The sequence below is a fragment of the Carya illinoinensis genome, chromosome 14 (genome assembly GCF_018687715.1).
Source record: "Carya illinoinensis cultivar Pawnee chromosome 14, C.illinoinensisPawnee_v1, whole genome shotgun sequence".
Lineage (NCBI taxonomy): Eukaryota > Viridiplantae > Streptophyta > Magnoliopsida > Fagales > Juglandaceae > Carya > Carya illinoinensis.
The window spans coordinates 5,523,176-5,536,935 of record NC_056765.1 but is presented as its reverse complement, the minus strand read 5'-3'; the positions used below and the strand labels follow the sequence as shown (position 1 = coordinate 5,536,935).

The window sequence follows — 13,760 nt, the reverse complement described above, 5'->3', positions numbered from 1 at the left end:
AATTATTATTTTTTTAATACAACTCAATTCACTCCCCCTCTTGTGTTAGTCATCTGAGCAACAATCTATATATTTATCTTGATTCATTGTGATTTTCAAATACAGTGAATGTTTGAAAAAATTCCTGTGATATTCAAATGAGTTTGTGAATGTTAGAATCATCAATCGTTCATGCTTAATCATTAGTGGCTATTTTTTTTTACCTTAAATGTTAAATTTTTCAATTAAACGGAATCATTATTCTAATTTAATTGAAATAAGTCAATCTGAAATAATATTTTAAATTATTAGACGAATCCTCAAAACCTTAGTCATTCTTCATATCGATTTATTTTATTATTTTAGTTTTATTCTATTACTTTAAAAATATTCATTTCAGTAATTTTCTTATCTACTTGATTGCACGTTCATTTTAGTAATTTATTTTTTTTGTTTGAGTTTATTTTCTTCATCACATAAGTCAATCCCTGTAAATTCGACCATATTAGGTACTACAACACCTGTATACTTACAGGTAAAACTGTACTAAAATTTTAGTTTATTAGTTTGAGTCAAAATTTAGATGCAACACTAATGTGACTTTATATAGTACATCACATCTACTTTATATAAATCACATCAAGCTTAATAAACTTATGAGTTTACTTTTGTGAGATCCATTTATAAATCTAATTCTCTTTTTTAAATAGATTGGTGAAAGTTTCTTGTGATTGAGTAATGTTACATAAAATTGTAGAGTGAGCAAGCGTCGTGTAGTCGTTTTAAAAAAGAGTATGATATACTATTAAAAATTTAATTTCTTTTTATATAAGTATCGTATTTATTCACTTTTTCAAAATAATTGATAGGTGCTTACACACTCATAACTGCAACTATTATTTCTCTCTCAAAAAATAGAATGGTATTATAATCATGTCTACTCTACCATATTTTATTTTTGGGTGGGGGGGGGGGGGGGGGGGGAAGATTTTAATATGTTTTATTTTCAGTTTGTTTGGATTCCTCTCCCTGTGAACTATAATAAAGCTACTGCAGACTTTACCAGAGTTAGATCCAACCAAATCAGAAGTATCGGATTTGAGAGAACAAGTAAGATGCAGATATGACATCCTTGGTTCGGTTCTGCCTAGGATGCTCACCCCATGCCGAATGCAAGTGGTACCTTAATAAAAGTTACCCAATATCATGCCTATATTGTAACTGTTGGATGCAACTCCTGTCTGCTTGTCTCCCAAACAATCAATCACAGCATATGTATAACGGATGAGGTCATAAGATTAAAAGGGCTCTAACACCATTACCAGTACACATACTTTCATTGAATATCTCTCCTCTTTTGGTCAGAACCAGAGGCAAAAAGCTGGAGCCTCTCTCTGTAATACATCAAGTAGCACAACATTTGCTGCTGATTGTTTCACAATGGAGAGTCTCCAAATTGAGAGGAAGAAAAAAACAAAATAAAAACAAGAGGCAATATTTACTTGTGATCCTTAAAACATCAAATACATTTTGACATAGTTAAGTTGATATGATTCAGTGGTAACCCTTCTTGCTATGCCTGCCAAAATGGTGCAACCATCCTATCCCTTTAAAGGCCTTGGAGAACTTGACAAGATTAGGCCTTCCCATTCCTAAGTTCATCTTCCCTGCTGAGAATTTCAAAGCCTGTAAGCAGCACAACTGCCCATCAATGTCTTCCTCTTCCACCTCATCCTCCTCGTACCCAACCGATTTGCCTGACTTCTTCTTTTTGTTGATTCTTCCCTGCACCTTTTTCGATTCTGACTCATATGTCTCCCAAAGCATATCCATTCCTTCACCTCCATCCACATTGTGTCGCTCCTCAAAAAGCTTGCATGCCAATGTCCTTCTCCATTCCTTCTCTTTCCTCATTGAACCAAAACTTCCAAGTTTAGAGCCCAATTCTTCAGAATTCTCCATAGATTTTGAAGAATACTCTCCCACATTTCTTGGACTCCCCACACTTGCACCAAGTCTCTGCGAGTTTACCATTACCTGGGGATCATGCTTTTCACCGTAGTCGGTGCTCAATGTATTACTGTCATTTGTTTTAATATACATTGCCTTTGATCCGTTTCTCATGGATGGTTCTTCTTTTCCTTCTTCCGCTTCATAGAACTCTATGCTACCTGGTTGGTTGATTTCTCTCTCTTCCTTTACACAAAATATAGTTTCCAACTCATTCTCTTCTTGAAAAAAGCATTCTAATCTCTTCACTTCCACATTCTGCTGAGTGATTCCTGGCTGTGTAGTCGGAACCTGATATGCATCAGAATTGCCAGTTAGAGCTTCCAATCCCCTAATACAATTGCCTCCAGAACCCACACTCTTGTCAACAGGTGCTTCATATGCTTCTGAGCAAACTTCTTTGACTTCCCATTCCAAAACTTCCACGGGGGCCTCTCCAATTTCAGATGTAGATTTGTCAAACACAATCTTAAACACTTCAAGCTCCTCAAATTGTTGAAAATCTTCATTTCCAGCGTCCACTTTTGGTTGGAATCTTTCGAAAAGAGTTCGATATGTACTAACAAGAGAACCGACTTTGGATTCTGAAGATTCAGAGTGAGAGTACTCTTGAACAAGTTTGGGAGAGACAGTAAGAAGAACAAGGAGGAGAAGAAAGGTTGTGATAAGGAGAGGAGAGAGGAAAGAGAGGAGCTTTAGAAGATATGGGGAGAAGAAGATGAAGTAACAGAAGTAAAGAGGGTGGGAGAGAATGAAGAAACAGAATTGGATTAAGTCAGAGAGGAGAAGACGGGAGAATCCTATCTTCTTGAAGGTACTTGAATAATCCGACATTTTCTCTCTTAGTGTCAAAGAAAGAAAGTGAAGGATGTTTTGGTTTTTATTCCCTCTCTGCTATGGAATGCAATGGAGATGGAGCTTTTTCTTGTTTTTGTTTTAGCAGGTGGAAGAGAAAAGTGTGAAATGGGAAGTGAGAGACGGGCGTGAATAAAGGAGGAGACTGGGAAGAGAGGATAACTACTACTAGAAAGAAAAGCACCTTTAAAAACTTTGTACTGCCTCCATAATTACCATGTTTTCTTTCTTTTTTCTCCTTCCTTCAGATTTGCATAGACAAACCTTCAAGTCCTCTTTAATAATTACATGGAATCTGTACAAATTAAATGCTTTCAAAGAGAATTGACCTAATCAACTTCTGTCAAAGAGTCTCTAAAAACAAACTTACTATCATATTTACAAGCTTTAGAGATTCATATGCACACAAAAACCCACCTTTTCAGAGAGGAAACTGCTGTATGTTTTTGGTTTACAACTTTTCCTTATTTTCTTATTTCAAGTTTTCTACCAAGAGTTTGAGATGAAATGAAAAGGATTCATGGGACAAAAAGATCACACGGTAGTTGCTGCATACATCCCTAATTAACCTTGACATAATTGAAAGATACTTTACGAGGGATTTATTCAAACAAGTCAATTGTATGGGTGGAATCAAACTTTTTCTGGATCTCTTAAGTCGAATTTCATGGGCCCCTTATGCATCAAAAGTTGCTTCTTTTGACTAGAATGGAAAGTATTAAAGCAATCAAAAGCCTCATTTACAACCTCTATTTCTTTCAAAAGGTTGACATAATGTGAAATGTGAGTATTCCACCATTCTTGCCTCCTGAATTTTATCTCTTCTGTGTCTGACTATATGCCCAAATCTACCTTGAATTGGATTCCGACACCATAGCACTGCACACAGACAAAGTACTCCGAAATTATCAAATCGGTAGGCCACAATCAACTTCATAATAATATCATGTAATACCTCAGATTAAATATAGGAATATGGTAAAATGAAATCCCATGTTACTTGGAAGGATGTTCTTGCCTTTGTAATGATTCTAAGGGATTTCAATTATAATATGGACTAATAGAAATCCTAGCCCTTTTATAATGGTATTACTAGAACCATGCTCAGGCAGAGACCAGCCTCGGATTGTAATCTCATCTTTCCTTTTTCCAAAAATTAGAAGAAAAGAGAGATTTACCATCCATGCTTTCTTTCGACCTTTGCTCTGGGCTGTTGAACTCATTTGATTCGAAAGGGACATATCTCAACTAGGAGAAAGGTGGTGGGTACCTCACATACAGGAAGAGCGATAATAGGAGACAGAAGGTAATTGAGGTGTTTGGAAGGTAAGATGGGAATGCACATGGGGAGCTACTCATAGCCACTCAAGTTCATCCCCTGCCTGCAACCTGAGGGTCCCCGGCTTGTTACCTCTCAGGGGACCCATACCATGTCAGTTGGCTGGCTGGGCGACCCTATCGCTTCCGCTGGTATGCAACGGGGTCTCAGTGGAAGCTTTAACAGATATCTTTCCCATCTCCTTTTTGACTAAAACGAATCAAGACCAATGTGTACTTGGTAATCTTGTTTGCTTATTGATTGATGTTTTAATCTTCCCATGGCTGAGCCTTAAGTGATTGATTCCTGATAAACTATAGCTAATGCATCTAAAAACACCTTGGATCAACTACAGGAGTTCTAACTTCTCTCTATACCACAAAATAATGGCTATGTTAGCGGCATTTTCTCCGCACCTCAACGGCAGCACGGTCAGGACAGTTGAGACCCAGAGAGCTCGGGAAAGTGGACAGGTAGAGAATTGGAGAAGAACACTCCCACTGTATTTTTGGTCATCCAATATTTAAAGTAATTGTATGAAGCTTGCGCTTCGTGTAGCATAACATTGATAATCTGGCTCTGCCAACAGATGACTAGACAATGAACCATTAAAACTCAAATTAGAGAGCGATCCATTCAAACCCGTACGGAGCCCACCTTAAAACCACGTGATCAGGCGATTAAAATGACTTCCAAGTAAACATATGCGCTAGTAGGGCTTACTGTTGACAATTTCAGCATCTTAACGAACCAAAGCAGCATCTAGTATCTACCATTAGTTTTCTACTAAAGAAAGCCTCAATCCTTTTAAGTCAAATTAGTCAATCACCAGTCCTTGATCATTCCACGAGAGAAAAACCAGAAGAAAATCTGGGAAAAAGGAGTTCAATAACAAGAAGAAGAAGAAGAAGAAGAAGAAGAAAATCCATACTCAGATTAAAAAAAGGAACAGGTACACGTCCAAACAGAGACCATTACAAACCCAAAAGTAAAGTCATAACCATGGGTTTAATCATGTAATTACCAACTCTTATCATTAGAGTAAAGAAACCTCCCACCCTATCCGAATTTGGAACATTATAGCCCAAGTAGATATCACTCTGTCATAATAGGCTTATTCTCATTTGCCTTGGGTTTCTGCTCCTTTGGTTTTTGCTCTTCCATTTTCCTGAAAACAAATCAATAACATTCATAAATCAGAAAACTTCAGAGGAACAAAGATAAAAGTTTTATTATTAAAGTTCATTACATAAAGATCGAATGATTTAATAGTTTGAAAAATGGAAATAAAAGCATATAAGCTTTTTGCATACTTCAAATAGGTGGGCCTAAAACACATATGCATCGATAATATTAAAAACTAAACCAAGAGCTTTAGCATATGTAGAAAAGACAGAATCTTCACCCAAGAGCCACATAGAGAGATCCATATGACAATATTAAGGTATAGAGTACAGATAGATCTCCAAACAAATTATTACACAAGAACCAATAGTATTCACATAATAAAAGCAGTTTTTGCTGAACTAGATGCACCAAAAACATAAGAATGAGCTGGCAATGAGTAAGGCCATAACAACTCAACCCCACTAAGATTCAGGAGGTCAATCTGACAATTCATTTGCCTTCATAAATATTTCACTTGCATCAAACCCATTAAGTAGTACTCAAACAAAAAGTACAGATATAGAAGCCGGGATGAATTTGGAACATGAATCAGAAATGAACCCAATCTTATATAGTTCAATGATTGGATGACAATCAAACAGCAAAATAAATTTCAAAATCAGCACAAATAACCAGAACTAAACCCAACTAGATTTACTGGTATGTTTAGGTGACAAAATGCTAGCTCTAATACAAACATATACAGGATTCTACATCAATGATCATCTTCGTAAAGTACAAGAGTCACAACAAAAAAATTTCAACATTCTCAAAAAATATTTGATCTTTCTGTTGGAAGTAAAAAATATGACATTATCATAAGAGACCTAAATGTGAACAAAAAGAATCAATCAGCCCCTTCAAATTGTTAAATTGAAAATGTATCTGCCCTGCATAGGTAAATACGCACTATGTTTCCCTCATGTCATATTCCTTTGCCTTCTTTTACTAGCATAAGCTATTTGCAATTTCGTTTTTCATGTATCAAATATTCCAATATTTATTATAATAAAATCAATCTGAAGAAGCTTATTTGACAAATAAATCCCTAATAATAATATCAAGTACGCTGAACTGAAGGGACCTCCCTTGATCAGCATACTTTGCCAGTCAAATTGACGCTGGCTGTGATACCAACTAAAGTAGCAGAGATGAAAAAAATTGAAAATTTGAGACCAAAATTCAAAGCTGAGAAGAATGTAACCGGTGATATTATTTAGAATGATTTATTGTTTCTTTTACACATCTCAACATAAAAGACTGCTAAAAATCTTGGAAAAGAACAAGAAATAAATTGGAAACTCTTTTGGGTTAGAATTAAAGCAGATAACCAGACCATAATGCCTCCACAATGATTCACTTATCCACCCATGCAAAGTTTCCAAGGCTATAATCTCCCCAAAAAGGGCCTATTTTCGTGTGTACGACCCTTAAACATAGGTATTACTTAATTCTCAAAGATGCGCTGTTCATTCAGATATACCCAAAGATAACTGAAACTCAAAACCTCATTCCAACTAAAAACAAAAAAAGAAGAACTAAAGCACAAAAGAAAACGAGCAATACGGCATTTCTTGAGTGAATTTTCTAAGCTTCTTTCGAGTCCACCAAACAACCCATTCGTCGACAGCTTCAAAATAACCAATCCAAATGACCTCAATCCGATTTAATCATTCCACAAACTATAACAGAATTAGAAACTCAACCCAAATAAAACCAACAGACGAATCAAAACAAGCACAAGCCATGGATAAGCAAAACACGCATATGCAGAGAAGGAGGGATTTGGGAGGAGAGGAAACCTCTTGTCAGAGGAGCCGCCTTTCTGGCTGAGGAAGGATCGGAAGAGGGGAGAGTTCACGTCGTAGATCATTGTCGCCGATTCAATTTGTCGCCCTAACTAGCTATGTTCCTTTTCTCTCTCTCTCTAGGAACTAGTTGCGGACCATGACCTACTCCAAAACGACGCCGCCTCCTATATATTACTTGATCAACTTGGTAAGAATAATTCTAAATGAATAATCTAGACAGCACTCATTACAACAACAACAAAAATATAAAAAATAAAAAGAGTTTATTATTAAAATATTATTTATATGAGTCTCATATTTATTTTTTAAAAAAAATATATGCGACATTTACATATTCTATAATTAATTGTAAATATAATTTTATTGATATTTAAAATTGAATGATGAAATCACCTTAACACATCTTAAATTAATTATTAATAAGATTCGCTATTTTTAAATTTTTCATAAAAAGATAAAACTCATTTTAATATATTTCGTATATTTAAATACATATATCAACTTATTTACGTTAAAATATATCTCAATAAAATTTATAATATAATATTATTTATAAATTAACTCAACTCATCTAAAATTACTTTATTATTCAAACAAAGCTTAGAATTGATTTAGATTCAGAGGTTGATGAGATGTTTTAGATAAAAGATAAAAGTTGAATAAATTATTATTATTATTATTGTTTTGAGATTTGAAAATTTTGAACTATTTATAATATTTTATATGTAAATTTTAAAAAATTATAATGATGAGATGAAATACTTTTCGAATCTAAACGGGTCTAAGTAGACTTTGCATGGCCTCTGGGCCGCTGGGCTTTTCAGCTAAGTGTATTTGCCCTTTTGCCATACAAATGTGATTCGTAAAATGCTAATGACTCGAAATATTTAAAAGGAAAAGTTTAATTACAAGTATACTTATGTATTAATATGTGCATTAATTTATTATGATTGATCAAAAAATATATTTTATTAAAAATAGTACTAATTTAAATTTTAAATATAAAAAAATTAATATTAATATGCAGATTAATATGCGACTTTGTTTCTATATAGCAAAATTCTGTTTAAAAACCAAGTTCGGGCCGCTTGTCAGGACAGTTCAGCCCAGTTCGATTGTGGTTGAGGATGCGTGCTACCCAAGGACCGAAGTGGATGGGGGGGAGAGTGAGACAAGGGGCAGAGCCGCGATATTCACGAGCTTCTGTCTTTATTTCTGTTACAAGTCTGAACCAAAGGCGTCGCTGTTATGGTAGAAGATGAGATATGCAAAAATGGGAACAAATTACAAACGATGGATGCAAGCATTAAACGATATGCGGAGTAAAAAAAAAATCATCTTTTAAATTAAATAAAATGAAAAGAAAATGGGAGATGAGATGAGGAATGGACGCTGCAGATAATCTTTCTGCAGATAATTGGCCTAGAAAAAACCGAAAAAGCAAAAGACCTCACTGACCCAACTACCTCATCTTCATCTTCTTTGCATTTACGTTTATATTTCTTCTTCGAAATTTTCGTCCTTCTTCGTTTTTGGGGTTCTTTTCTTTGTTTATCTTCTCTCTACCCTACTGTTCCTTCCTAGCCTTCATTGCTGGGTTTGCTTTGGCAAGTTTTTATCTAGTTTTTTAAGAGAGAAATCACCAATGTCTGTGACTATGGCTTCCTTGGGTGTTGGGACTCACCTCAGTGATAATAATAATAATAATTGTATTTCGAAAGCTTCTGAAAATCGGGTGCCTAGTGGAGCTCTGATCAGGGGCACCTTTCGGCTTGCCACCAAGCCTTTCTCCGTTCTGCATAAGAGACAGTAAGCCCTTCACATTCTTTCTTCATGAAGCCTCTGGTTTATGTTGCATTTCAAATTTTTATGTTTTTTAAAGGCTGTTCTACTTGTTTGTTTGATGCAACTGTTGTATCCCATTTGAATTTTGATGTCATCTCTCAAGCATAAAAAATAGTTTGAGCTTATTTGTAATTTGAGATTCTGCTTGTATCTGATAAACTAGAATTACACCAAGAGCAGTAGTAATTAAAAAATAGGTATGAATAGTCCTTTTTTATTTTGGTTGAGTACCATGACTTGACAGGTTGCAGAGCCATTTTCAGTATCACTCTCCGCCCCTATAATTATCAATTGTTTGCCTCCCTTTGGTATGACTCCTACAGCACCATAAATGCCAGAATCTATCGATGATTTTCATAGTTGTGTTGCTTCCAGCATGACCAGCAAGCTCACTGGACTTAACGGCTATACCATGTAGAAGCACCATTATGGTTTCTGCTAGGAGAGATCGTACTTACTTCCTTTCTTGCTCCACCACGAGCATGCCTCGGCACATCTACCCACCCACGCCACACCCCCCCCCCCCCCCCCCCCCCCCCCGGGGGCTCCTCTCCCTAAAAAAAATAATAAGATCGTGAGAACTGTAAATCCCAGTGCTTTTTATGGTTTTCAAGTTTGCGATCTCTACTTCCAAAATTTTCTCCATGAAGCACCTGGCACTCCTGCTGTCTGCAAATCTCTCTCTAAGCATTTTCTTTTTAATTTCATATTGATGATTAGAGGGAGATAACACTCTCACCAGGAAAGATAGTACCGGATAGGATCATGTAAAGTCTTCTACATGGAAGATCTTAGGATTATTCCACAATTCTGTTTCTGGATTTGGTCAGAATTAGACAATTAGCTGCTTTATTTACTCAATCGGTACAGCTTCATCTTTTTGAGAAATGTACATGGTAGTACTTAATTCCTGTGTGTTCCTGTATGTGCGTTTATGCATGTAGGGTGGACACATCATTAGATATAACTGTGTTATTTAACATCTGCTTAGAGGACACTGAGGCATTGCATTGTTGCTATTATTTGTGTTTAAGTTCCTGTGTGGTTTTTGTCAGAAGGTTATCCTCAATGGCCACAAACACACCTCGAGCATCATCAGCAACTGCTTTGGAGGTTTGAACACTTTTTTATTTATGTGATTGGGTATTTTGCCTATTAACTTGTCTAATTTCAATTGCCGTTTGAATTTTATGAAATGGGCTGGCTAACAGGATGAAAGTGATACCGTTCCAACTCCTGTAGTTATTATCGACCAAGACACCGATCCAAGTGCTACCATTGTGGAGATAACTTTTGGGGATCGGCTTGGAGCTCTTCTCGATACTGTAGGAAGCCAGTTACCTTCCCTTTGGATAGTCATGTTACCTGTTTGGTATACTGATGTTTGAGTCTTTAGTTCCATGTGATCTATTTTAATCTCTATTTAGAGTATGTCAATTAGAGAGTATTAACCATCAGCTAATGGGTGTCAGATGAATGCGCTTAAAAATCTTGGACTCAATGTTGTGAAGGCAAATGTTTTCTTAGATTCTTCTGGGAAGCACAACAAGTTCGCCATCACTAAAGTGTAAGTTATTGTGCTGTAAATGTTCATATGGACTTTGACTCCTAGTATAATCTGTTTGTATATACTGTTGATAGCTCCCAAATTTGCAGCCGATAGTCGCCGATTTTTTTTCTAAATTTTGTTATATTTACCCGACTGGAAGGTTCAGATCTCTGTCATCCTTTTAAGATACTTCCTTATCTTTTTCTGGACTGAGCTTCCTGACAGCTAGTTGAATTTGAATCACAAACTTGACAGCTCCTTGTAGTAAGTGAAGGCCTAGAGATATAGAGTGAACTTTGACATAAGTTCAAGGTGTTTCTAAATGTAATCACGGTTTTCCTCCGCCATAATTGAGGGTTTCGAATAAAATTGGGTTTCCGTCCTCTTCAAAAAAGAGAACACCACAGTGTCCAAGATGACTCTGAAAAACTTATAAATATTACTTCATTCCTAGCTGCGAGTTTGTTCTAGTAATGGCTGTTCCATAGTGATTTTGATTGAATTGTTTGTGGAACTTGTTTGCAGAGATACTGGTAGAAAGGTAGAAGATCCAGAATTGCTTGAGGCAATTCGCTTGACAATTATAAACAATTTGATTCAGTATCACCCGGTATTTTGTCTTGAAATTTTTTTTTTAGTCTTGTATTAATGTTCTTAAGATAACATCTTCTAGAGCACTTCTTCTAGGAGTTCCTCTCATAAGCTTCCTGAACATGTCCAGGAATCGAGCGCCCAATTAGCAATGGGAGTAGCCTTTGGAATAGTGCAACCAGAACAACAGGTTTTAAAGCTTTTTATTGTTCTGCTTGTAAGAATTTAAATAGATTTGGAGTTTGTCTGTTATGCAGAAGTTCTTGTTGCAAAGTTAACTAGCTAAGATTAAGCAATCACATCTGGAACATTATTGATAGGCTTACCTTTCTGTAGTTAAGATGCCTATGGTATCTTTGATGCTTGCAGTTCAAACCAATGGATTGAGGCCTTTGACATATGTCTGCATGTGCTTTTCTTTGTGAGAACTCTCAATATCCATGCATGATTGAGCATGAAAATGCGCATACTGCATATGGCATTGATTTGATGTTGTCGCGGTTTTCAGTTTTTCAGTATGATGTTGCCTTTTCCTATCGTGGTCATTGTAGAAATATTTTTGTTCAAGAAGTATTGGGTCTGCTTTCCGGAAATGCATAAAAGTAAAATACTTTTCTACAATTCACTTGCATCATGCAGAGGACTGGGACTTGTCGAGTAGTATTTTATCAAATTCCCAAATGCTGATTTTTTATCATCTTGAGTTTTGGATACCATGCAATGATTTTATTTCATTATACATCTGTGGGAGATATTGGAAGTAAGACGGTATCTTCCAGTTGTCTTTGTTTCCATGTATCGTTAGGGATATATGGTGATGATGCATCCTGATTCAAACATGTTGTGATGTTATTCCTCAGGTTGATGTGGATGTAGCAACACGCATAAGAATCTATGATGATGGCCCTGAACGGAGGTAATGCATGTATCAGTTGTTTTCTCATGTAATTTACACCTGCACTCCAACAAAGGTTGCTCCTATGCCAATTTTGCGAGACTGCAGCTCTATATTAGCAATTATATTCCTAGTGTGAGTGATGATATCTTTGCATGAGTGAAGCAGGAAAAAATCTCTGCTGTCTCCCCCTGTCCCCAACATGATATTATTTTTGCAGTTTGCTTTATGTGGAGACAGCTGATCGCCCTGGATTATTGGTAGACCTTGTGAAGATTGTCACTGAAATCAATATTGATGTTAAATCCGGAGAATTTGACACAGAGGTGATACTTCTCACTTAATTCTCACTTACTGTCTACTGTTTTTTTTAGGCAGAGTAGTTTATTCTACACTTTTTTTGGTGCTAGGGGTTGTTGGCCAAGGCAAAGTTTCATGTTAGTTACAAGGACAAAGCGTTAATCAAGCCTCTCCAGCTGGTAAGTTGACATTTTGGCTATGATTAAGCAGCCTTAGCACTGTTTTTTGAATTGACCGGTAAAATTTAAATACCTTCCAAACAGCCTTGCCAGTGTGACTGTGGGAGTGTGTGACTAGAAAAAACATTCGTCCAAGGCCAGCTAACTTTATCCCTATCATTATTTATTTTAAAACGAGATACATGATCGTAAACTTTTTGCTTTACATTTACTTAAATTATTTTTGAAATGCTGTCTCTGAAAAGAATGCAAGGCCATGGTCCCTATCCTTATTTTCAAACTCTAGGGACAAACCCAATCCTCCCATTTCCTTTCTCTTCTAAATTCCCAAGCAGAGACAGAACCAAGTCGAGTGGGGCTGGGGGTTGACATGGCTCCTGTGCCTGGTTTTGTTTAATATCATTATATTAAATCAATATATATTTGGGTCTAAAAATTGAGTTTAACCCTATTAAAATTAGGCTTGGCCACCAAGAATTAATTCAAGGCTATTTAGGTCTTTTACTTACAGTTCTGTTTGGGGTTTTAAATAATTGAAAGGTGTAGTAAAAGTTATGGTCTGACTCCTCAATGAGAGATCTTAATTAATTTTCTCATTTCATTTTTGGCTCCCTCCAAAAAAATATTGGTTCATTCCATGTAATCCCAAGGATACTGTAAACCTATGCCATGCTGGATTTGCAACCTGTAACAGCATATTGAGCCCGACCTAGACATCACAACCCTGAGTATGAGGCAGCTCATTTTTAGCATTACTGATACAAAAAGTTACTCCATCCAATTTGGCAGGTTCTTTCTAATAGCTTGCGATATTTCTTAAGGCGGCCAACAACAGAGGAGTCGAGTTTTTGATTCGCATAAATTCAAGACGAGACATTCAAACAATTCCAGCATTGTCAGTGAATAAGAGAAACACTAGAATGCTGACATATCTACTTTTGGAAGGACATATGAACACAATTGTGAAATAAAATCCAAGAAAAGAAAATTCTATAAATTTGCAGCTAAAATAGCAATGTAAAATCATACTTTGCTACAGTTATAGCACTGCAATAACTCTTTGTGCTTTCAGGCATTTGCTTTATTATGTCTACTACAAAAATTAGAAAAGAAATATTAGAAAATGCACAAGTCTATCATGGATTCATGTGGAAGTTTAGAAGATAGCCACTATGTTGTAGATTTGAGTTTCTTACTACAAGTGCACTAATCATTGAATCGCTAAGGTATAGATTTCGAATTTGTAGCAGTTGAGTTTACA

General features: G+C 36.0%; 2 protein-coding genes across 3 annotated transcripts; one reads left to right on the top strand and one right to left on the bottom strand.

The window, feature by feature from the left end:
- Positions 1 to 1,277: 1,277 nt before the first annotated feature.
- On the bottom strand, positions 1,278 to 7,315 carry LOC122295002 (wound-induced basic protein-like). Of its 2 annotated transcripts, XM_043104006.1 has the most exons (3): positions 7,132 to 7,290; positions 4,023 to 5,330; positions 1,278 to 3,723 (listed from the first exon to the last, which is right to left on the bottom strand). In XM_043104006.1, exon 3 carries the CDS (start codon positions 2,821 to 2,823, stop codon positions 1,534 to 1,536), a length of 1,290 nt encoding a protein of 429 aa, XP_042959940.1. In that variant the 5' UTR covers positions 2,824 to 3,723; positions 4,023 to 5,330; positions 7,132 to 7,290; the 3' UTR covers positions 1,278 to 1,533. The 2 variants fall into 2 exon arrangements, with proteins under 2 accessions (XP_042959940.1, XP_042959941.1); XM_043104007.1 differs by lacking the exon at positions 1,278 to 3,723 and having other exon boundaries at positions 5,077 to 5,330; positions 7,132 to 7,315.
- A 1,185-nt stretch (positions 7,316 to 8,500) lies between these two features.
- On the top strand, positions 8,501 to 13,623 carry LOC122294979 (ACT domain-containing protein ACR11-like). Its single transcript, XM_043103972.1, has 10 exons — positions 8,501 to 8,949; positions 10,041 to 10,098; positions 10,197 to 10,310; positions 10,458 to 10,552; positions 11,060 to 11,144; positions 11,256 to 11,315; positions 11,986 to 12,041; positions 12,241 to 12,346; positions 12,431 to 12,499; positions 13,289 to 13,623. Exons 1-10 carry the CDS (start codon positions 8,786 to 8,788, stop codon positions 13,349 to 13,351), a joined length of 870 nt encoding a protein of 289 aa, XP_042959906.1. The 5' UTR covers positions 8,501 to 8,785; the 3' UTR covers positions 13,352 to 13,623.
- Positions 13,624 to 13,760: the final 137 nt, after the last annotated feature.